At 37.4% G+C, this 23,512-nt stretch overlaps 1 protein-coding gene across 2 annotated transcripts in view; it reads right to left on the bottom strand.

Moving 5' to 3' along the window:
- Window positions 1-23,512, bottom strand: part of LOC127455738 (spectrin beta chain, non-erythrocytic 4-like) — a 124,454-nt gene that overhangs the window by 14,843 nt on the left and 86,099 nt on the right. For both annotated transcript variants that reach the window (XM_051723823.1, XM_051723824.1), the window contains 9 exons: window positions 20,915-21,061; window positions 9,592-9,855; window positions 6,285-6,509; window positions 6,074-6,163; window positions 5,530-5,808; window positions 4,078-4,208; window positions 2,770-2,974; window positions 1,464-1,709; window positions 356-490 (listed from right to left, as the gene is read on the bottom strand). In XM_051723823.1, coding sequence (XP_051579783.1) covers window positions 356-490; window positions 1,464-1,709; window positions 2,770-2,974; window positions 4,078-4,208; window positions 5,530-5,808; window positions 6,074-6,163; window positions 6,285-6,509; window positions 9,592-9,855; window positions 20,915-21,061 — 1,722 coding nt within the window. The remainder of the gene's footprint in view (window positions 1-355; window positions 491-1,463; window positions 1,710-2,769; window positions 2,975-4,077; window positions 4,209-5,529; window positions 5,809-6,073; window positions 6,164-6,284; window positions 6,510-9,591; window positions 9,856-20,914; window positions 21,062-23,512) is intronic.

The following is a 23,512-nucleotide window of genomic DNA, read 5'->3' as shown; positions in this document are numbered from 1 at the left end:
CACAGCTGTGAGGGGGTTTCTATTACAGCTGCTGAGAGAGTGACAGTAAATTTGTCATCTTCTCCCATTTTACTGTCTTAATCCACCACTCTCTATTTTTTTCCTCTTCTGGAAAGTCATTCAAATGTATTAGTGGATTTCTTCTTTTGCTCTTGGAGCAAATGGGTAAGTGAAAATAATATTTGCTGTGATCTTCCATTCACTCCCATTCACCGCTGTCGAAGTTTACCCTGCAAATGTTTACTTCCGCTTTCCAAAACCCGGAGTGTGAAGAGTGTATTGCTAGACCCAGTTGAGCTACAGGAAGCAACCATTACATGTTTCAATCTACACCAGATGTGCTGCATGAATTCACCTGTGTAACAAGTAGCTGAATATCGTGTTCAAAATTCTGCATGAGTCTCTGAAGAGTGCTTGTGTTTGATGTGCCTCCTTGACAGGCTCGAACCTCAGGTAACCTCCGCTGCTTATCGTCAATCTGTGATAGCACCTGAAACACACACACTAGTGTTGTTCTACACATGCAGACACATGGGAGCTTTTGCTCTGTTTAACCTTTATACAGCATCAATAACAGGAGATCTGCATTCACAAATACACCCACTTGTACACACTACATGTATGCATTCTTGTCTAACATAATTAAAGTTGGGGGAAATCGATATTTCAAAGTATTGCAATACTGTACCTCTTAGCAATATATATATCAATATTCTTACAGCAAGAAATACTATTTTTGTTATGTTTTTCGCATTAATAATTTTGGGGAAAAATAAATTGTATTGTATCTGAGAAATACAAGCAGTCACACACGTGTACACATACACAACGCATCATATTCTGAATCCATGCCAAAGACCTGCACCATGAGCACAAATGTGTTATTTATCCTGTACAGATACAAACACACAGAGCTTATGCACGTTACCAAACACCTGCAGTGTAAGGACAAGCATAACTAATAACTAAATAAATGTACTGTTCTGGAACATCTTAGTAAAACTCTTAAAACTAGGATGGTCATTCTTTCAGTACTATCAATTTTATATCAACAAATATAAAATAATTTTTTTAATTTTGTGAAGAAAATGTGAATGGTGCTCACCTTTGCAAAAGTCACCACCACAGTGGTTGCTAGAGCGTTGCTTTATGGTAGCTAAGGTCTTCTAACTGTAGCTAAGTCCCTTCTTCAATGTAAATCTTTGGGATGTTTTTAGTACTAGCACAACACACCTCAACAAGCCGCATGATTTGAGGTATTGTTTGAATCTGTAGCACAAACTGTGCTTGACTAGTTACGTGCCTCGTTTTAATCCTAAGTATTAGCAATAGTAATAGTAATTCTTGCCTTAGCAAGCACCACTAATTAAACATCCAAGAATATTTTTAGACAGTTTAATTGAGCAGATTTTCTTAATCGTGTCACCTGTGAGCTACATGACACATGTAGGCCTTCTTCATACCTCTCGACAATCTGAGAAGAACTTATGTAGCTGGTGTGAGGCAGCGAGCATCTGTCCCCGTGTCTCCATCAGCTCCAGCAGATCGGCCCAGGCCTCGTTTACTCCATCCTTCCACTCAGCGATGGTAGCGGCATCCGCATGGCCGTAATCAATGAGCTCATCAACCATCTGGTTTACAGCTGTGACCCTCTCTTGCCCCAGGCTGCCCGTCTCTGTGGCAAACTCAGTAAATTTCTCCTGCAGAATCTGAGGAGCATATAATGTCTTGCCATGACTGCGGGATATTACTTGGAATGCTTACAAAGTCACCCATGATTGGAGATAGTTAAGAAACATTAGTAAAAGGATTACAAGCAGTATAGTTGATTAAGATATTGCAGTGTGCTCAAGGATATCTTGTTTACATGCTGCTAAGTGCCTCAAACAAAACTCTTTCGAAAAAAGAAGATGATTTGGTGGCACGAAAATGTTGTCAAAGTCAGCAACTAGATCTTCCTCTGAAGCGCTAGCCAAACTGCAGCAGCTCGGTACCTTGTAGCCACAACTGTATTTGCTGTCGTACTGATAATAACCTGTGAATCCTGACTCCTGGAAACTGTGCAAAGCAAGCCAGTTAAATTGGAACTTGCCGTTTTCAGAAAGCTCATTCCATTTTTGTGTGCAATCAGTGCTGGGTGGTAACAGAATACATGCAATTTGGATTATGTAATCAGATTACAAAAATCAAGTACTTGTAATTAGATTAAAATACATTTTAAAATACTCGTAATCAGATTACAGTTACTTTTTATGGATTACATGATTATACTGTATATAAATCAGGCAAAGGCCGCTTTTTTATTTCACTCAGAAACAGACAAATAGCGAGTAAAACAAATACAAAAATCATATCAATTCTCATATTTTGATCAATTACAGTAAATGTTTTCTCTAATGCATTTAAGCAAAATTATGTCAAAATGGTATGAGCTTATCCTACTCAAATGCATGTGACATCAAATAAACAAGAATTAAGAAGGAAGTAATCCAAAAGAATTCAGATTAGATTACCTTAATAATGTAATTCATGAGATTACATTACTGACTACCATTTTAGTCATGCAATTTGTAATCAGTACCAGATTACAATTCAGAAGTAATCTACCCAGCATTGCGTGCAATATGCATCGAACAGTAAGTGAACAGACTGTGTGTGTCCAAGATTAAAAGCAGAGTTGCTCATAAATAGCATTTTCTTATTTTGTTAAGAGATCTTTGTATATTTGTGGTTAGAATGCGTGTTAATGAAGTCTAATGCTACACTGACCGTAACATGCTCAAAGTCCTGTCCGAGTTCAGTGGAGCTGGCAATGACTTCTCTCTCTGCTATCCACTGCTCAAGTTCATCCACCTCCCTGTTGAGCTGATAAAGCCAGTACTGCTGCTCCAGTCGAGACTTCCTCTCCTCCACCAGATCCTTCAGAGACACGTATAGCCTGTCGATCTGAGACTGACGCTTACTGATCTGCTCACTGAGGAACACACACACAAACAGATCTCATTATAGGGATAAAAAAACTGCTTGAAATCTGTTTTTCTCTTTTGAAAGGTGTATCAATGGAATACAACAAAATGTTTCATTGTAATGAATATTTGAGATAACAGAAAATTTGTACTGTATTTATATTTATAATACAGTGTTTTGTGATTTGGTCAGTTCCATTTATGCACAGTAGAGAGTGACAGGAGGTTATTGGGTAGAAAGCATCACAGGCTTAAACGTGTGAACCGCATGAGCGTGTCAGGAGCATGTGTTTTAACGACTTTAACATGTCATTATAACCCACCCTAACCCTAAACAGCTTGATTTTGACCGAGGGTGTCACACTTGCCGGCTGTTTTGCTGAGATCTCGCTCTCTTCAGTCGGAGGTGTGACACACAGAGCCGCCCATGGGGGTGGGGGGTGGGGGGCGGTGTGGGGTGTGGGAAAGGGGACAGCTTTCAGTGGCTCAGCCACTGAGGGGGGCCCAAAAGAGATAGATCAACACCCCCAATAGTGCTACGACGGCCAGAGATCGCCCGCCGGAGATTGCGCGCTCATTACCCACGACAAATACCTGCGCGCCAACATATAACGGCAGGCGTGAGTAAGGAAAATAACGTTCAATAAAAACAGACTGTTGTGCATCCACTTTCTGATTTGATTAGTCATTTTAGTGTAGGAGAACCCCTTGTTGACAAAATCACTATGGATTACAATCAGCGTTTATGATATGTGACTGAGTGCGATTGCAGATAAAAACATTCAGATCAGGATTGACGCCTTGTCAGTTCCTCAGTAAAAGAAAAAGCTCACTGGTGACTTGACGAGAACACAAGAGCCCGCACCGGCAACAGAGCAATTTTTTCTAACATGTATGATATGCTTTTTTAGTTGCTGGAACCATTAACTCAGCAGGGAGTATTGACGGTCAATGGATTAACGACCTCCCGCTGGCAGGCACTAATGTGTGCTCCGTTTCTCACCTACTGGCCAGCGATTATGTAAATTAATGTTACGACTGAAAATCAGAGGAAAAATCGGCTAGTGTGATGCCAGCTTAAAGTGATTTAGGAGATCTGCGGAACATTTACCAGTCTGGATGTCCGAGCTCCAGCAGCTGCCTACACTGCTGAGAGAGGAGTCCGATAGTCTCAGCATAGTCTTCTACGGTCTGCTCCAGCGCCAGCTGTTTCTTCAATAACTGCAGAGTACTGGCCTCGTCCTGAAAAGAGTGAGAACACAGCTCAGATACATACATCCTGATATATAATATCACAGCCCTTTAGGTGAAAGCTATTTGGACTACCTAACTTAAAATACTTTAAAAGGATAGTTCACCCAAAAATGAAAATTCTCTCATCATTTACTCACCTTCTTGCCATCCCAGATATGTATGACTTTCTTTCTTCTGCTGAACACAAATGAAGATTTTTAGAAGTAAAAATCTTCAGCTCTGTAGGTCCATACAATGCAAGTGAATGGTAGCCAGAACTTTGAAGGTCAAAAATTTACATAAAGGCAGCATTAAAATTAATCAGTATGACTCCAGTGGTTAAATCCATGTCTTCAGGAGCAATATCATAGGTGTGGGTGAGAAACAGATCAATATTTAATCCATTTTAATACCAATCTCCACTTTCACATTCTCCTTCTTTTGTTTTTTGGTGATTCGCATTCTTTGTGCATATCGCCACCTACTGCGCAGGGAGGAGAATTTATTGTAAAAAAGGACTTAAATATTGATCTGTTTCTCACACACACCTATCATATCACTTCTGAAGATAGGGATTTAACTACTGGAGTCTTATGGATTACTTTTATGCTGCCTTTATGTGCTTATTGGACCTTCAAAATTCTGGTCACCATTCACTTCTTGTATTCACGCATTGTATGGACCTACAGAGCTGAAATATTCTATTAAAAATCATTGTTTGTGTTCTGCAGAAGAAAGAAAGTCATGCACTTATGGGATAGCATGAGGGTGAGTAAATGATGAAAGAATTTTCATATTTGAGCGAACTATACCTTTAAATGTAACAAACCATGTTAGCCTATAATTCAGCACTAATGCTGAGGTTCTATTGAAAGAAAAAAATCTTTATAACATAGTGATTAACCAAAATTGGGTTTTTAATGGCCGATGCCATTAGCTAGAGAGCAGGGTGGCTGATATGCCGATATATGCTGTATCTATTACACACTTTAATGTGATAGTAAATTACATGTACATAAAATTGCTACAAATCAAATAAACTTTTAATAATTTATATTTACTTAAAATATTACTCAAAAACTTTAACTTTGTAAAAATATAAAATCGGTCTTTTAAAAAAGATTTTTGTGCCTCTTGTCCTGGCTTCTGTTTAGTTATCCAATTTTAGTCATCACATTTTTAAACACAATTTAATAATAAAAAAAAAATAACAATAATTTTTTTTTGCATATTTAATCTTGGTTCCATTAAGGGCTTTGGAAACATCACCAGAATATTGTTCTCTGGTGTTTACCACCCCTACATAACCTCTCTGCTCTCCTCTCCCTACCTTTCCCGTCTCTTCGTTCATCATATGCAGTTCCTGCTCACTGAGCCAAGCCTCCACCTCTCCCATGTCGAAGTAGTATTGCTGCGCCTGGTACATAGTGTCCAGTGTGAGCTGTCGCCGCTCTGTCTCTGCCCACAGCACCTCCCACAGGTGATGGAGCTGCTCCATGCCTGCTCTGATGCTGTCTGCCTCTGGACTGCGGATGGACGCAATAACCCCTGCTCGCTCCAGAACATCTTCCACACGTGAATGATGACCATGAAGCTCTCTCTGCAGACTCTGCAAACAGATGAACATGAGTGGAAAGAAATGGAAGATTTGACTTGAAAGGTCATATAACCTTTTATACAATGATATTCAAGTCAATTCTAATAGATTCTCTGCTGAAAAGATCAGAATATATTGTGTTTTGGATTCTGGTATCCAGCATGGTATGTAGATGTGCTGTTGTCCCTACCAGACTTTTTTAATCATCAAGACTTTATTGAATCAGCAACCATTATGACATTTTCAGCAGGGTAAAGAGTTGTGGGCTTTGCCTTACTTGATTCTTCTTCATGAGTTGCTGTACAGCTTGTAAACTTGTTCCACATTCCTGAGAAGTGGCCATTGGAAGACGCTCTTGTATCCACAACTATGGACAAACACAAGATATTGTTGTAAATGACTGTATGCCAACATTAACAATATCCACAGCACAAGTTGAATGTTGAAATATTTAAGGCTTATGGTTGTAATGAGGACATTAAACTCACAATTTCATCCTCAAGGTCACGGCTCACTTGGTGCACTTCTTTAGAGGCCAGCAGGATCCTACGTCTCTCTTTCAGAGGTTCAATCAGTTGTACAATTCGTGTTTCCACACCGGCCTGCTTCTCAGACACCTTTTCCATGACCTCCCCCTGTTGAGGGATCGAGGTCGCCTGGGCCTGTAGCTCTCCTACCTCTTTATACCACTCCTCCATCTGACACTCCATTGTCTGCGATCAGAAGACAGGGAGAAGGAGAGAGAGGTGGAGTGAGAGGCAGGCCATCAAAGAACTGAGATTGGTTGAGGAACAGGAAAGAAAGTCAGAGACAGCAGGATAGAGAGATATGAACAGTGGAGCACAGTGAAAAATTATGAAGGAATGATGACAGTATAGTTAGAGGGAAAATGGAAAGGAAGGACACCAGAAAGACCAGCAGGGGGGAGTGAGTTATAACATCATCATAAGCTTTTTAAACAAGAAAAATACTTGTTTGGACAAATAACTTGTCCTAAAATAGGCAGCTGAACTTACTGTAAAATTGCAAAGTTGTTCTACATTTTTTTCATTAGCTATTATAGGACAGCCTTTTCACACTGCCTAGGGTACAAATTAAAAAGAATGGATACACATGAAGTAACCGATTCAGGTTAGATTATATATCGTACTGGTGTAAATAATTAAGACAGTGAATTGAACCAGAGTTAATGACCAATCCAAACTTGTATATCAATGGCTAATTAAAATAATGGGGTCTAAACCTATGACCTATTATTACAGACATGTTGAGTAGCAGTAAGTCATTATTTTTTTCCTTCTGAAAGAAGTAGCAACTCATTAATTAAAATCACAGTTAGGTACAGTTACATCATACTAAAAGACACTTAATTTGTTACATCATTCCTGTATTACAAAGAATTATAAAGTAATAACAGTAATAAGTAATTCTGTTCTCTGGTACTTTAAATCTGAATACCTAGTAATTGAAATACATGGTTCACAAAGAGTTAACAGTATTTAAAGCAGGTGATCTATTTTTAATTACTAAAATGTTTCTGATGGCTGAATGTTTCTTTAGTGACAATTTAAAATATGTTGATGTATAAAAAGGAGAGGAAATATTACACAATAAAAACCACACAAACACACTCATACACACACAGGTGCTTCATAGGATTTGGTCAAGGTGGATTGACCTCAATCTATGATGCACGTACGCCATATAATCTGTTGAAGAAATGTATTCTGTGATATTTTTCATCACAGATTTAAGGAAGAAATAAGACTAAGAAAGAAAAAGTAGTGGTAAAAGTAAGAAAAAAGAAAAGTAAGAAAGAAAAAGAAAGATAGAAAAAAGAAAGAGAAAGATATAAAAAGAAAGAATGAGAAATAAAGATAGAAAAGAAAAATGAGGAAAATAAAAGGAAAGAAAGATAGAAAAAAGAAAGAAAATGAAAGTCAGAAAAAAGAAAGATAGAAAAAAATTAGAAAAAGTACGAAAGAAAGATTGAAAGGAAAGAAAGATAGATAAAAAGAATTAGAAAGAAAGAAAAAGATAGAAAGACAGAAAAAAGAAAGAAAATGAAAGGAAAGTAAGAAAAAAGGTAGATAAAAAGAAAGAATGAAAAAGAAAGTAAAAGGAAGAAAAGAAAGAAAGAAAGGATTTTTTCCGAAGAATGAAAGAAAGAGAGATGTGGGCAAATAAAGCGAGTGAAATGAAGATGCTACAGTACCCCTGAAGGTGATGTGGGTGGAGTGACGTGAGGACAGATCTCAAACTGAACTCAGATCAGCTGAGAGGCGTGGCATCAATTACACTCATACAATGGACAGTGATGAAGCTCATATTACCAGTAAATGCAGCAGCGGTAAAGAAAAACAAAGTCTTCAGCCCAGGCATTAGAAAGAAATAAAGAGCAAATTAAAGGCACATTGCAAATCAGTAATCTGAAAGATCAAAATAAAAGCATAATCAGGAGGAAACATTTATGAACATCTCGAGGCACACATTTTCGAAAAGTTTTAGACTTATGAGAAAGAACTAAGGCCCTGTTTACACCTGGTATTAATATGTCTGAAGTGATCCAATTCCCAGTAGTAAGGCACAGTTACATTTACCTTCACATGGCGAAAACTCTGCTGTTGAAATAAAGTCATCTCAATGGGAATCCTCGCCATCATGAATTTTGCACGATGGACTTCCGGTGGCAAAGAATTTCCCCTTGAGGATTTCGTGTGGAGTTCATGTTTGGTGAACTTTGACAGGTGAATTTGCTGCGTCGACCAATGGGAAGTTGTTTGGTTTGGCAGTGACCTCTGTGTGGGCAGTGCTATGTGCACAGCTACACTGAATATTCACAATGAAATCATTTTAGCGAGTTTCACTCTCCTTGAGTTTAAAGTTCAGCATGAAAAAGAGGCTGCTTGGCAATCCGTTTTTTGCTGGTTTCACACATGCTCAACATTCATCCTTTACAAATCAGATGTCAATGCCAAACCAAGCAACTTCTTGTTGGTCAATGTGGCAAATTTGCCTTTCAAAGTTCACCAAACTTGAACTCCACGTGAAATTTTTGGGGAGAAATTCTTCGCCACCAGAAGTCCATCATGCGTAATTCATGATCACGCGGGTTCCCATTGAGACTGCATTTCACCCTCGGAATTTAACTGTAACTGCGCCTGTGGTCCTTCAATGTTTGTCCAGGATGCATCAGGACACTACAAGTGTGATTAAGTTACATACATTTCTGGGTTTATTTAGACTGTTCATCATTTCATTTGCTTGATTTATCATTTGAGGTATGCACTTTCCATTTACACTCATAAATTTGTCTCCACAAAATCTACTATGTGGCTGCACCTGATGTGGCTCATAAAAACTGAAATCGTGGCTGAAATGACAAAAATTGCTTTAATGATTGCTGTACAAAAGGCAACAGTTGAAATTTTTCTCATTTAGTTTGTTGCTTTTGGGCTTCCAAACTTCTATATGCTGAAATAAAATTTACACATATAGCCTGAACAACTTTGGCCAAGTTGCATCTTGTATGCATGTAAAATTGTTGCCCTAAGGTTTGAATATCGTAATGGTATCCAACTCGAATGCGTCTAAAAGGGCATTTTCATGACTGCATAGCTTTCCAATCAGTAAAAACACATGAAGTATAAATATCCCTCTGACTATCTCTGAATTTGGTTTGAGTGTTCTGGACAGTGTTTACACCTGTATGTTCGTGCTGGCCAATTGTGATCACCCGAGATGGATGTTGATACCAGGCGTAAAAGCTGTAGATGTTCAGACATGAGTAAAGACCTGTAGTTTCTTGAGCTGCTTGTTGACAGTGGTCAGGTCCTGGCCGTAATCCACATGTGTCAGCTGTCCTTCAAGCTGCTCGAGCCGTTGGTCCAGACTGGAGTAGCTCTGTACCAGCAGGTCAGCTCGGTTGGCCTCAAACAGCTGCCGGGCTTTGGCTTGGGTGGTACTCTCCAGATCCTGCCAGCACTCACGGATCTCCTCCAGTTTCTTCTTGACCATCACGCTCAGCTCCGGCTTCTCCTGCATTAACCGCTGGCCCTCCTTAAAGCACAAAGAGAGAAAATGGTGACAGAGAGAAGTCAGTGAGTGAGGCAGAAAGAGAGACAGTGGAATTTTTCAGCTTTTTAAAAAAACAGATTAAATTTGATCATCTATTAAACCAATTGTGCTTTTTAAATGGTGAATGGCTCACATTTTGTTTCACAACGGTTGAACTGCAACTGTGAAGTGTGTGACATGTTAGAACATTAAACAACACATTTGATAATCTATATTAATGATATAACAGTAAATGTATGACCATTTTCAGGTGATTGTCATCAGTCGGTAACCATGCTAGCTTGGCCAGAGACTGTTTAGCCCTGAGATGGAGCACATGCATTAAAACGAAAAGGATAAATTGGAACACTCAGTATGGTGGATGTAGAAAAAAAAAGTCCCACCTTAAGGCCCCGATATACTTCCAGAGAAGTTCTTCTTTGTTCTTCGTTCAGGGGTAAAAAGAATTTCAAAACAGCTGAGCAACGGTATACTGTTTGAGAACATTCAGACAGCCGGTAAGAATTTTCCCTAAAAGTTCACCCGGCGAGCTGTTACGTACCACTGAAAGAACTCAAAAACACCTTCTTTTTGGAAATATTTTGTTTCGAAATGGCATCACACCCATTCGTTCTTCGATTTCGTATGAAGTATATCGGGGCCTTTACATGTAAAACAACCAATCACCTTTTATATACAGACACTGCCAGTCAGTTAACTCGAGAATACATATGCGCATTAGCTAAATAGCGTTTTTTTCTTCATCTGAGCTAAAGAAGCACTGATGGAACAACTTTATTATACCATTGTTGTCAGATTGTACTGTTAATTTGTAATATGTTTTTTGATTGTAATCTTATCCAAACATTTTGGAGATTTCGCTGTACTTTAATGCCATTTATATCCATAGATAATAACTGCCGGGGAGCGTTCCCAAGATGGCCGCCAAGTGGACTGGCTTGCCTTGAAAGGGACTTTGGCATGGCCACTTAACAGAAGTGTTTGTTTCTTTTTGTATCAATTACCAAATCTACCAACAGCTTTGCCAATGGATAAAAATACTCTGTTTTCAATCTTTTTAGTTTAAATGTAATAAGGGACACTTATAAACACTTCTAGTACCCCTCTCGCCCCGTCCCTTCTTCCAAACCGTTGCTCTGCCCGTAAACTCATGCCATTGGCTGTGCCTCAAGATATATTTGCTGATCAAAGAAACAGAACTTTTTCTTCTTCTGGCAATCAGATATTCCATTCTTTTTTTTAAACTACAAGTGCATCTGCAAAACAACAAGGGTTAAATCTCAGAGCTCCCTGATTTACTTGTAATTATCACATCAGTGTGATCATCACAGCTCGATTTAGCTGCGTGCTGAGGACTGTGATTCATAGTACAGTTGGCCACATCTGGACTCCAGACTACCTAAAACTACACTGCACCTGCCTACTCCCATCTGCATCACCTCTCAGGTCAGCTGAGGACAGAGAGCACTGAACACACAAAGAGAGCAGATGCTCCATCACAGACAGACAGACGTAGAAAACTGCTGAGGTCGATTTGTCTTTAGACTTTCATCTATGCCTGCAAATTTGGATTTGAAAAGTATACAAACAGTGCTGTTTTAAATAAGGTACTCTGCATTCAGGTCTGTTTATTAGTGGTGTTTGCTTAGGTAAGCATCACTATTACTATTGCTCATACTTAGGGTTAGGGATTTAAACAAACACCTAACCCTAAGTATCACATTTTGGCATGTTACTTGTCCTGCACTGTTTGTGCTATGTACATGAATGATACATAAAATCATGCAGCTTTTTGAAGAGAGGTGTGCTTTTACTTTTTCTGAGTAGTGGATGATAAAAAGTTCAAATGTTATTACCTTAGCAACCACACTGCAACACCCCAGGAACATTTTTCCATACGCATTTGTGCAGATCAAACCAGTACACCTGTACCCACACATTACCCTTCCCCCACCTGATGTCCACAGACCATGGGGTCCTAAAATGTACATGCAGCGTCCCATCCGTCACACTCCCCCAGACAGCGGGCCATTATAATTCATTCTCTGTCAGGACTGAGTGGGGGGGTGGGATGGGGGGATGGTACAGCGATACAGCAGTGACCATGAAAATGATGATAGGGGAATCAGACTGCCCACCCTCGCTACTTCCCCCCCCCCACACACACACACACATACCGATGGCCAATCAATGATATCACAGGCTACCTGAAGTCTATGAAAAGACAAAGATGGATTTAGCTCTACACAACTGAACTGTATATTTCCAACTCAGCTCCTGTTATTATCTACCCTTACAGAAAATTTACAAAGATAACCTAGTTTCCACCAAAATACCATAGTTAATATACTATACTGCAAAACCACAAATTCAAGTGGACTCACCCTTAAAGAGTGTACACAGCTTTCAGAATGTTTTATATTTCTTTATTTGATGGCAGTAGTTGTAAATACAAAATTACCATAGTTTTATTGTTAAAGCAATAACTGAAGTAAATGGTATTTTGCTGGAATCAATGGCTAACGTGGTAAATGTTTTTAAGTGTAACTAGCAAGTGGAGGCCATACAAATTGCATTCAGCTGGTCAGAAAATGTCATCAGTTGGGTTCTTTAACATAAATTATGGTCATCAAACAATATAAGTGAAACAATTTCAATAATCCTACCCCAACTTTCAGAAGAAACTGCAAAGAAAAGAAACTATAGGATTTGTAATAGTGTTGTATGTGTACAGTTATTGGGTTAACGTCTATTTTTTAAAGGGATAGTTCCTCCAAAAATCTCATCATTTACTCACCCTCATGCCATCCCATGATGTGTATGACTTTATTTCTTCTGCTGAATAATATTTCAGCTCTGGAGGTCCATACAATGCAAGAGAATGGTGACCAGAACTTCGAAGGTCCAAAAAGCACATAAAGGCAGCATAAAATTAATCCATAAGACTCCAGTGTTTAAATCCATATCTTCAGAAGCAACATTATACAGTAGGTGTAGGTGAGGAAAAGATCAATATTTAAGTCCTTTTACTATCAATCTCCACTTTCACTTTCACTTTTACATTCTTCTTTTGTTTTTTGTGATTCGCATTCTTCATGCATATTCCCACCTATTGGGCAGGGAGGAGAATTTATAGTAAAAAAGGACTTAAATATTTATCTGTTTCTCACCACCAGGGTTGGGAGGGTTACTTTTGAAATGTATTCCACTACAGATTACAGAATACATGCTGTAAAATGTAATTTGTAATGTATTCCGTTAGATTACTCAAGGTTAGTAACATATTCTAAATACTTTGGATTACTTCTTCAGCACTGGCAGATTTTTTCACTTGTTTTGACTATAAAAACTCTGCCAGTACAGTAAGACAAAATACACATTAAAAATACATTCTGTGAAAAACCTAAATATCTTATGCAGTGCTGTTTCTAAAACAAGATAAATCAAACTGATCTTGTTTTAAGGATTTTTAGATATTTTTACAGGAAAACAATACAAAAATTATCATCAAGAATATGATTTTTGCCCTAATATCAAAGGTCTTACTAGAAAAAAAGAAATTATGATCCAACGTGAATTTTCTTGATAACAAAATATGATCGTGTCTGGTAACGTGCATGTAAAATTGCTAGAAATAGCATTTTATCTTAGCGTAAAGCTTACATTTACACATGGTTTATTTCTATTTCTTCTGCTCCAAACTTACTTCAAACGTACTTCTCTGTCTGCTCGTATGAATGTAACACATCATAAGAAAGTGTTTCACCGCTGTTCAAATGCACTTTGGATCGCATCATTTACATGTATAAATGTTTTCCATCTGAAAGGACTAAATATTAAATGAAACAAATGACAATAAAATGCAAAGTAATCTCTTCAGTAATCAAAATACTTTTTGAATGTAACTGTATTATAAATTCCAATGATTTAAACTGTAACTGTAGTGGAATACAGTTACTTATATTTTGTATTTTAAATACAAAATCCTACTACATTTATTCCGTTACTCCCCAACCCTGCTCACCCACACCTATCATATTGCTTCTGAAGATATGGCTTTAACCACTGGAGTCGAATGGATTACTTTTATGCTGCCTTTATATGCTTTTTGGACCTTAAAAGTTCTGGTCACCATTTACTTGCATTGTATGGACATACAGAGCTGAAATATTCTTCTAAAAATCTTTGTTAGTGTTCAGCAGAAGAAAGAAAGTCATACACATCTAGGATGGCATAAGGATGAGTGAATTTTCATTTTGGGGCAATTTGTCCCTTTAACCTACAAGGCCCTGGGATAAGTAATGCTTTACACTTGTAATTTTGAAAGGGGTTATGACCTCTATGTTCAACACCTAATTGTGGTGCCAAAGGTATACAGTCTGGCAATGCAGTGTTAGTTGTAAAATCAATAAAGTAATCATAAACTAAACTACTTAAACCTTTCTAGTCTAACCTTTATTTTATTAACCTTGTAGATTTGCAAATAAGAATGTTAACCCATGGTTTATAAATGTACAGTGTGTACCCAAAATTAATCAGTAATTCAGAGTAAATAATAAACAGTGTGAAACATTAAACAAGGTTACCCGGGATTATGTTATTCCAGGGTTTAAAATGACCCTGGGTCAACAAATTCAGATGTGAAAAGCATATTTAATTTCATCCTTGACATAGTCCAAAACATAAAACACAATTTAACATAATATTCAACAGATTTCCACATAATGTTAATCACAAAATACTGCCTAATCAAAATAAATGATTATGACTGCATAAAAACAGCTATTTACATTATCTGCAAAATGGAACCTTGTGAGTCTAGGGTGATCACGTATATGCTTTGAATACTATGTAGATATATGTAACAGTAGTGTCCACATTACTGGCCTCCTTCAGTGATGGTACATATGTTCAATCAGAAGGGAGTCTGTCCCATTTGTGCACATCACATTTCAACAGCTGCTGCACTACCCTTTTTTGATGTAAGAAGAAAGCTGGGAAATAGGTGATCTTGATATATACTGTAAATTATCTCTAAAGGTTTCATTAGCTGACATTTTGCTGTATATGCGTCATTTCTACTTTACAAACAGATGCAATTATAAATGGCTTCATAGACATCTGTGTTCTTCTGTGTGTCTAAAGGTGAGAACAGAATGCAGAGGCTGAGAAAGATATATGCTGTATATGGGTAAATCAAATGAAACATGTCCAGGCCACATTTCACCCCAACATAGTACAATAACAAAATTAAAATGAGGCTTGTTTTAGTGTCATTGAAATAATTTCACAATGTGTCATTTACCTATAATGCTTGAAAAACCTTTTCTTGAGATAATTTTTGTGCAATTCGCATTATTCTCAGTTGTTACACTTTATAGATTTACATTACTGAAATACAGCAGTTATTTTTTTTACCATATTACAAAAATATTGTAATCATTTAATAAAATAAAACAACAAAATGGAATATATTCTGCATAAAACGGAATGGGGCCTTAAAAAATAAGCAAAATATAAATATAAATTAAAAACCTAATAACATAAAACCTAAGAATAAACCTAAATAAAATAAAATATAATAAAATATATTCTGCATAAAATAGAATTGGGCCTTACAAAAATTGGCAAAATACAAATTAAAAAATATAAATGTGAATTAATTTATTTTGGGGTAAAATATGAGCCAACCATGTTCTTGACAGGTTCCCATTATAGACCAATAGGAGCACACTGGAGGACAAAAGTCTTTTGAAACTTCCACAGATCCACCAGTTTTGTATGTTTTTTAAATCAACAATAAAGCTGGTTTTGTAGCAGGCCGATCTGCAGCAGAACTGCTTTACATGGCAGAACTAGGCTAAACATTGTGGTGGGAGAAGCTTTATGTAACATTTCTCTCCTGATGTCAAGCTCTCAGGAATATGGCATAAACTCTCCCAACATGCATTGCGCATGCACACTTATAACAGTCACATCATTGTACTGTGGCGACAGCAAAAAACTAAAGAGTGTACTCTTGGGAAAAGAGTGGGTGTGAAAGAGGTGGGTGGAAGAGGAGGAATAAGACTATAAGAAGATCTCTGTGTGTGTGTGTGTGTGTGTGTGTGTGTGTGAGTCACAGTGCAGGACTTTTGAAGTTTCATAAAAGTGATATCATCACACTGTAAATGAATATTTTGTTCTATAAAGTTGGCAGTAATGAATATGCAAAATACCAGCACATCACATTCTAAGGGTGTATACAAAGGAACCATTAAGACAATGTTGGAACCATATGCTCTGGGAATTAGTTTCCCCAGGCCCAGCTGTATGCACAATTCTCAGGGGTGCAAACCATACCAAATATCCTTCAGGAAACAGAGTGGTGGAGATATTATGCTCATATCAATAAGTAATTCAAGAAAATAGTCATGTGAGGATAATTTTTGTTAATTTAATTTATTTATTTATTTTTTTCTAATCTTGTACCAAACTATTTAAAATAATTAAAAGGGGACATATCATAATGAATAAAATGTTCCTTGATCTTTTGAGATAAAAAAGCTTTATGTACTTTGAAAACAAATTGTAACTTTCAGAACTCAAAACTTCCTCCTTTCTTAAAACTAAAGATGACTGTAAAAACTTCTTTACGCAAATGGTCAGTATTTATGCAACTTTGTGACGTCACAGATAGAAGCATCAACACAAGACTGCCCACATGAAGCAGGACAGCTATAATTCCTAAACACCAGATGACATAATGATAATATGTGGGAAACCTTGTGCTGTTCCTAGATGTGTGCAACACCTACTGCTCTCCATTTCTTTCTGAATGATCTCAATATTAGAAACTAGAGGCTGAAGTTTATTTTTACAAGGTATCTTTCATTTCGGCCCGACTTTTTTTCAGTTTGTGCGGCACATTTCAGTACGGATTGTTCTGTGTTCCTGTGACAATGTAATACAGGATTTGCAAAGAGATTATTAAATGTTAAAAACTATATTTGAAATGACTGCAGGACAGTACTCAGTGCAGTTGTTCATTTTAAATGCAAAGGGGTAATTTCTTATAGGTAAAAAATGGACCATTTAACCCTCCTATTGTCTTAAGAAACTGCCATCTGCAGCGAAAGACACACACATCTGCCTAAAGTACGATATGCTTCTATTATCATCATTCTTTTGCCTTTATTCTTAATATTAGAATCAGAATCAGAATGAGCTTTATTGCCAAGTATGCTTACACACACAAGGAATTTGTCATGGTGACAGGAGCTTCCAGTGCAAGAGAATGCAACATATATACATACATACAAACATATACATTTAAACATATATACATATAGTGACATAAAAAAAAACAATACGATATAACAAATAAAAAAGAGAAATATATAATAGTGCAATAATGTTGTTAGAATATTTTATATACAGATATACAGTTATGTGCAGGTGATGTAATGTGTTGAAGAAGAGGTAGGATATGTTTAAGAATATAAATGAAATATGGATATAAGTAGGAATGGATTAGTACTCTTTTATAAACCTATCTTTGCAATAGTATCAGTGTCATCATAAATTACAATAACAGAGTGTAATCGACGCATATTATGGCCGCGTGTAGAGTGTTAGCGCATTACCGTCATGAATTCAGACTCTAAACAAGAAAAATGTATCATTTTCTACTGCATATATATTACTTTAAATCATCTAGACTAGATGTGTGACACTTTTGTACATCATATACATCTTTGAAAATGCCAAGATATAAAGAATAGGCATCAAGAAAATGAAAAGCTAAAGGACTAGTGGGGAGGGACAAAGAAAAAGAAGCAGTGAGCATACGAGAGAGAGAGAGAATGAAAAGAGAAAGAGATCATGTTAAGTCTTCCCTCGGGCTTTAAAAAAATGAGGATCAGATAATTGTGTGATGTTCATTTAAATATTACTATATAAATTACAATTAAATAATGAGTCTGTTTAATTATTTTCCATGATAATCACACCATCTTATATGTCTTGAAAAAAGAGAAAACTGCAAATATATCATATCAAATGGAAAAAAAGAGAGAAATAAAAAATATATAAAACTACAAATTAAACCTTTTAATAAACCTAGATAATATTAAAAACAAATGTTAATTAAAATAAAATATGCTTCAAATTGACCTGGTAGTGTATGTCATCACTTCCTGTGAGCAGAACTAGTCAAAACAGCATTTTGAAATTATAACACATGTGTCCATTTCAAGGGTGAATCGCTGCACAGCACTATTTACTGGAAAATAGAGACTAATGAACAAGTACTGTTGCAATAGGCTGTTTTTATGAAAGCATATAGGCAACATTCATAACAATACTGAAACAGTAAACATATACAGTTTTTAACAAAGCATGGCAGCCCTTTAGTACACCAGAGCAGAAGGGAAAAAAAAGCATTGCCTCACCATTTATGTGCTGAAACTTTGCTTGGTGCAAAACAATCTGGAATAAAATCAAGCAATGCAACAGTCCCCTCTATGCAGCCTGAACTTGTTCAGAATGTTGAATCTTTGTGACACCTGTGCTAAAAACAATACAGACACAGTGCAAAGAATGAAACAGAGCGCAGGTGTCTCGACAAGCATTTTTGACAAATTGAAGTTCTTTTTAACTTGACACAGTGTTTAAAAAGTGCCGGCGCAACCATCAAAGACATTCGTCCAGCATGTGTTTACATAGGAAAACAAGGGGAAAACAGAACAGATGCGCGCAAAAACATGTTTGGTGTGAACGGCCCCTACCTCATCTGTTCGCGCATGTCTGTGAGTGAGAGCGTGTGCACGATATATATATAAAATATATATATATAAAAATGTTATATTATATATACAAATATTTTATTTAATATCTTTTATATTTTTTTATAATAGTATTTAAATTTTAACACAATCTTTGTTACATACAATGTTTTGTTGTACACATAATTATTATGTAGCTTGCTGTACATATAACCATTTGGTGTGCAGTGTGTCCTTAAGATATGCATCTAATTGTGCATATTTTAACAACATCTTTGCCCCCATTGTTATAAATCCACTGGCGTGATGTAGGTCAATTTATATTTGACCATTTTTGTCTATAAAGTGGTCTGACTATAGAATATTCCTTGCTATGTCTATTTAAATCCCTTATGAAAACCGAGAGTTCAAGGCAAACTTGTGGCAAATTGTCCATTGTTGCCAAATGTTTGCCGGAGGTTCACCACTACCGCAGCACTACAAAAGCTGCAAACTTCCGGCAAACATTTGTGGCGAATCACAAGCTCATTTGCACGTGAAAATAACAAGTGGCAAATATGCAGCAAGTTTGTGTTTAGTTTAGATTTTCTGTAAGGTATACATATGTTATATATGAAAAGTGGGACAAAAGGGGGAATTGAACCCGGGTCATCGCATGAAAAAAGCATATCCACACCGTTGCTACACCTCATGCCACTGCAGCGTCACTTGAGGGTGCAGTTTGTCTTCAATTTCTATTTCCACCAGACTATTTGTGTGTAATAGCCGCGCTGTGTGGCAGGTGCTATTTACACCTAGTGCAAATAGTCACTCCGAATATGTTGGCATTGAATAAATGAGTAACTCAAAAATGTTCTTGATGTCCTCTTAATAAAAATAATGTAGAAATTGGCTCTTGACATATAGTGTGAGCTTAATTCATCTATCCAAATGTCTCTGAGTTTATGCACATGGCATACATCATGTGTACTTAGAGTTTTTATTAAGGCTTGGCACAGACACTATTTTTATTTAAACATGAACAGTCATGAGAAGTCGGAAAATTCCCATGTGGTAAGTGTGGCAAGGTAAGTGGCAATGGAAGTGGCCAGGGTAAAAATACTATATTCAACATTAATGCTTCTGGTTTGAGGCACAATCAACTTTGGGATTACATAAAGAAAAACTGTCCAAGCATGAATTTGATTTGATATCCATGAGAAAACCTGTTAATACTGTGAATGTGTGAGGTGTGAACCATTAAGATATCAGGTAAAACAAAATAAATCTGCAAACAGGCCAAATTCGTAAAATCAGTGCATGGTACATGAATCCAGGGCACTCTTATAAATATGTAGCCAGCACACTTCAGCATATTTCTATTCCTGGTAACTAGTTTAAGGTTATATGCCAGAGAAAATGGGCTTCAGCAATCAGCCGTCTGCAGGAACTACTAGGTCAAGACAGCACAGAGAGAAATCGGCACACACACACACATACATACACACAATCCTTACATGCTATCACACACCCATGTTATCTGTCCAATCACTGTTTGAGAGCCATAACGATAGCTAGATTCGTGTAAAATCAGCCTTATTTTTTTTATCTCATGCTTACTGACCCCAAAATAGTTTACACACATTATTAAAAAAAGAACACATACAACCTTGTCAAACTGTATAGAAGAATAGTACGCAAGAAAAAAATGTGTTTTTGCAAATCACCACAAAAAAATTATTAAATGCTTTGACTATGATCATTAAAGATGGAGGCTGTGGGCCTTGGCAGCAGAAGATAGTCTGACCCCTTCATAGGCATGTCGATACAACAATGTAACTGACAGATTAAATGCTATCACTCTTTCAATCAGACATCAAAATTCTCTAAGCACCAGAGACTTTTTTTTTATTTGTACAAAGTGCACTTAGGAAGCACTTTCAGTTAACCCTGTAACAAACATTAGTAATGACACAGTGCAATAAAACAATATAGAAGGTGTATGTGCACCACTGACTGCAAATGATGCACTCAGCGGTTTTGGCATTGTTAAATGCTATGCCCTCTCTGATTACTGGCTCTGTTTCACATGAGGCATCGACTATAATGAAATATGAGTCAACAGACAAAGACTTTCAGCGGAGTCATATTTTCATTTTAAGGTGCCCAAAAGCAATTTTCAGGCTACTGCAATAATGGCAATGAGCATTCAGGCACACAATCTGACACATTATGTACATTAACATTAACAGTATTATGAGAACGACGTTGATCACTTGTGTGAGAGCTCAACTTACTTTCTCCATCTTGTCCAGCCACTCCTTGTTCTGAGCAAGTTCTGCCATGAAGGCTTGATGTTTCAGCCACTTCTTATGGAGTTTCTGAGTCTCGTCGCGGGAGGAGTCACGCGCCATTAGCATCTTTTCTGCCACCCAGTCACCAATCTGTGAAACACACACACTCGTTAGGAATCACACAACAAACTCTGACAAATGTCAGAAAAACCCATTTTCTTACTCATACAGTAGGTATCTAACCAGAATGACCCTTACTATAGTGGGGTAGTATTAACGTTCTGGTAAAACTTTAAATTCTCACACTGAAAATCGTTCACAAAATCACCGCGAGGAGGCGCAAAGGGACACTTTTGTCACCACCATTCAGTGTGAAGAAAGTGAGAGTTTTTATGATTAACATTGTTAATATTATTATTTGTATTGTTTTATTTTACATTTTGATGTGTAGAAGGCGATCTTAACGATGCAAAATTAATGGCAGCATTATAATTAGCTTATGAATTGGTATATATAAAAAAGTAAGTTATTAGTTATTTAATTATTTTCCTGAAAATCAAAATGAAAATTCATTATGAACATTTATAATTTTATTTGTTAGCCCTAATGAATGAAACAACAACAGTGCATTTAATCAACAGCGTTAACCCGTGTTATAATTGACCCGGCTAGTCGGTAGTGACAGACTAAAATAGAGTGGTTCTATTGAAACTCTGCTCATAAGCGTAATGAAATTCATGCTCATTATGTTGTTATGTAATGTAAATGGGTCAATGATGTTTTTATCTGATTCTGAACCAATTTATTTATTTTAAAATATACACTATATTGCCAAAAGTATTCGCTCACCCATCCAAATAATTGAATTCAGGTGTTCCAATCACTTCCATGGCCACAGGTGTATAAAATGAAGCACCTAGGCATGCAGACTGCTTCTACAAACATTTGTGAAAGAATGGGCCGCTCTCAGGAGCTCAGTGAATTCCAGCGTGGTACTGTGATAGGATGCCACCTGTGCAACAAGTCCAGTCGTGAAATTTCCTCGCTACTAAATATTCCACAGTCAACTATCAGTGGTATTATAACAAAGTGGAAGCGATTGGGAATGACAGCAACTCAGCCACGAAGTCTGGTTTTGGCGGTTGCCAGGAGAACGGTACTTGTCTGACTGCATTGTGCCAACTGTGAAGTTTGGTGGAGGGGGGATTATGGTGTGGGGATGTTTTTCAGGAGCTGGAGGACATGGATGAGCGAGTTTGGTGTGGAAGAACTTGACTGGCCTATACAGAGTCCTGACCTCAACCCGATAGAGCACCTTTGGGATGAATTAGAGCAAAGACTGCGAGCCAGACCTTCTCGTCCAACATCAGTGTCTGACCTCACAAATGTGCTTCTGGAAGAATGGTCAAAAATTCCCATAAACACACTCCTAAACCTTGTGGAAAGCCTTCCCAGAAGAGTTGAAGCTGTTATAGCTGCAAAGGGTGTGCCAGCGTCATATTAAACCCTATGGATTAAGAATGGGATGTCACTTAAGTTCATATGCGTCTAAAGGCAGGTGAGCGAATACTTTTGGCAATATAGTGTATATTAAGAATGCATTTCATGCATAGACTAACTTGAATATACTATACTTAAATATTCTGAATATATATCAGTTTAATAGTATTATAATAACATTAAGATTTGAGAAACTTTTCTTCGCCAAATAAAAATCAAGCAACGTATCTCTCATGATACCACATAAACTACCACTGTAGACACTTATGACTACTTTAATACAGTCCGAGCCTTCGTTGCTAGTTCAAAAACTTCACTTTATAACTAGCAACGGAGGATAGCGAGTCTTGCGCTGCTTTACTGGAACACTTACTGGAGTAATAAGGTAGTGCGTTTGTGTGTGCGTGTGAGTTTGTGTGCGAGTTTGTTTTTGAGGGATTGAAAGAGAGAAACTCAGAAACAGAGAGATCACTTCTGGTATTATTTATTTATTTTTTTTGCAGCTCGTCAGAAGTAACATTGCTTCAAAATCGCCAAGATGTAACTTTCCTTATCTGTCACTCACTTGACGTTGTGTCGATGTAGTGACACTAGGGGTCACTCTTGGGAGCCCTAAACACCTCTGATCTTTGAAAATAGGCCAATGGGAATTGGCGAGTGGAATTTGCATGCCACTCCCCCGGACATACAGGTATAAAAGATGCTGGTATGCCACCAGTCATTCAGATTTTCTCTTCAGAGCCGAGCGGTCCTATTCATTGAAACTGAATTCATCCGCGAGTTCATTCACCTCATCTGCTGGATTTTACGGCGCATTTAAGCAGCTTCTCCCCCTCTGCACCCGTGGAGTGCAGAGAACACCCCTGGGCACTTCGGCAGAATAACAAAAAGAGTACATTCTAAAAAGAGTATATTTTCATTCTAAAAGAGCGGCACACACGGAACGTCTTTTTAAAGATGCCTTTCCGTTTGTATGTTATTCCTGGTTGTGGTCGTTATCTCTCTGCTTCTGACGGCCATGATCGCTGTCTTACGTGTCTGGGCGCTGCCCACGCGGAGACATCGTTCGTGGATGGGTCTTGTCCTCATTGTGAGAACATG

Source organism: Myxocyprinus asiaticus, chromosome 18 (genome assembly GCF_019703515.2).
Source record: "Myxocyprinus asiaticus isolate MX2 ecotype Aquarium Trade chromosome 18, UBuf_Myxa_2, whole genome shotgun sequence".
Lineage (NCBI taxonomy): Eukaryota > Metazoa > Chordata > Actinopteri > Cypriniformes > Catostomidae > Myxocyprinus > Myxocyprinus asiaticus.
The sequence above is the reverse complement of the archived record's forward strand: the minus strand, read 5'-3'. Positions and strand labels throughout refer to the sequence as shown.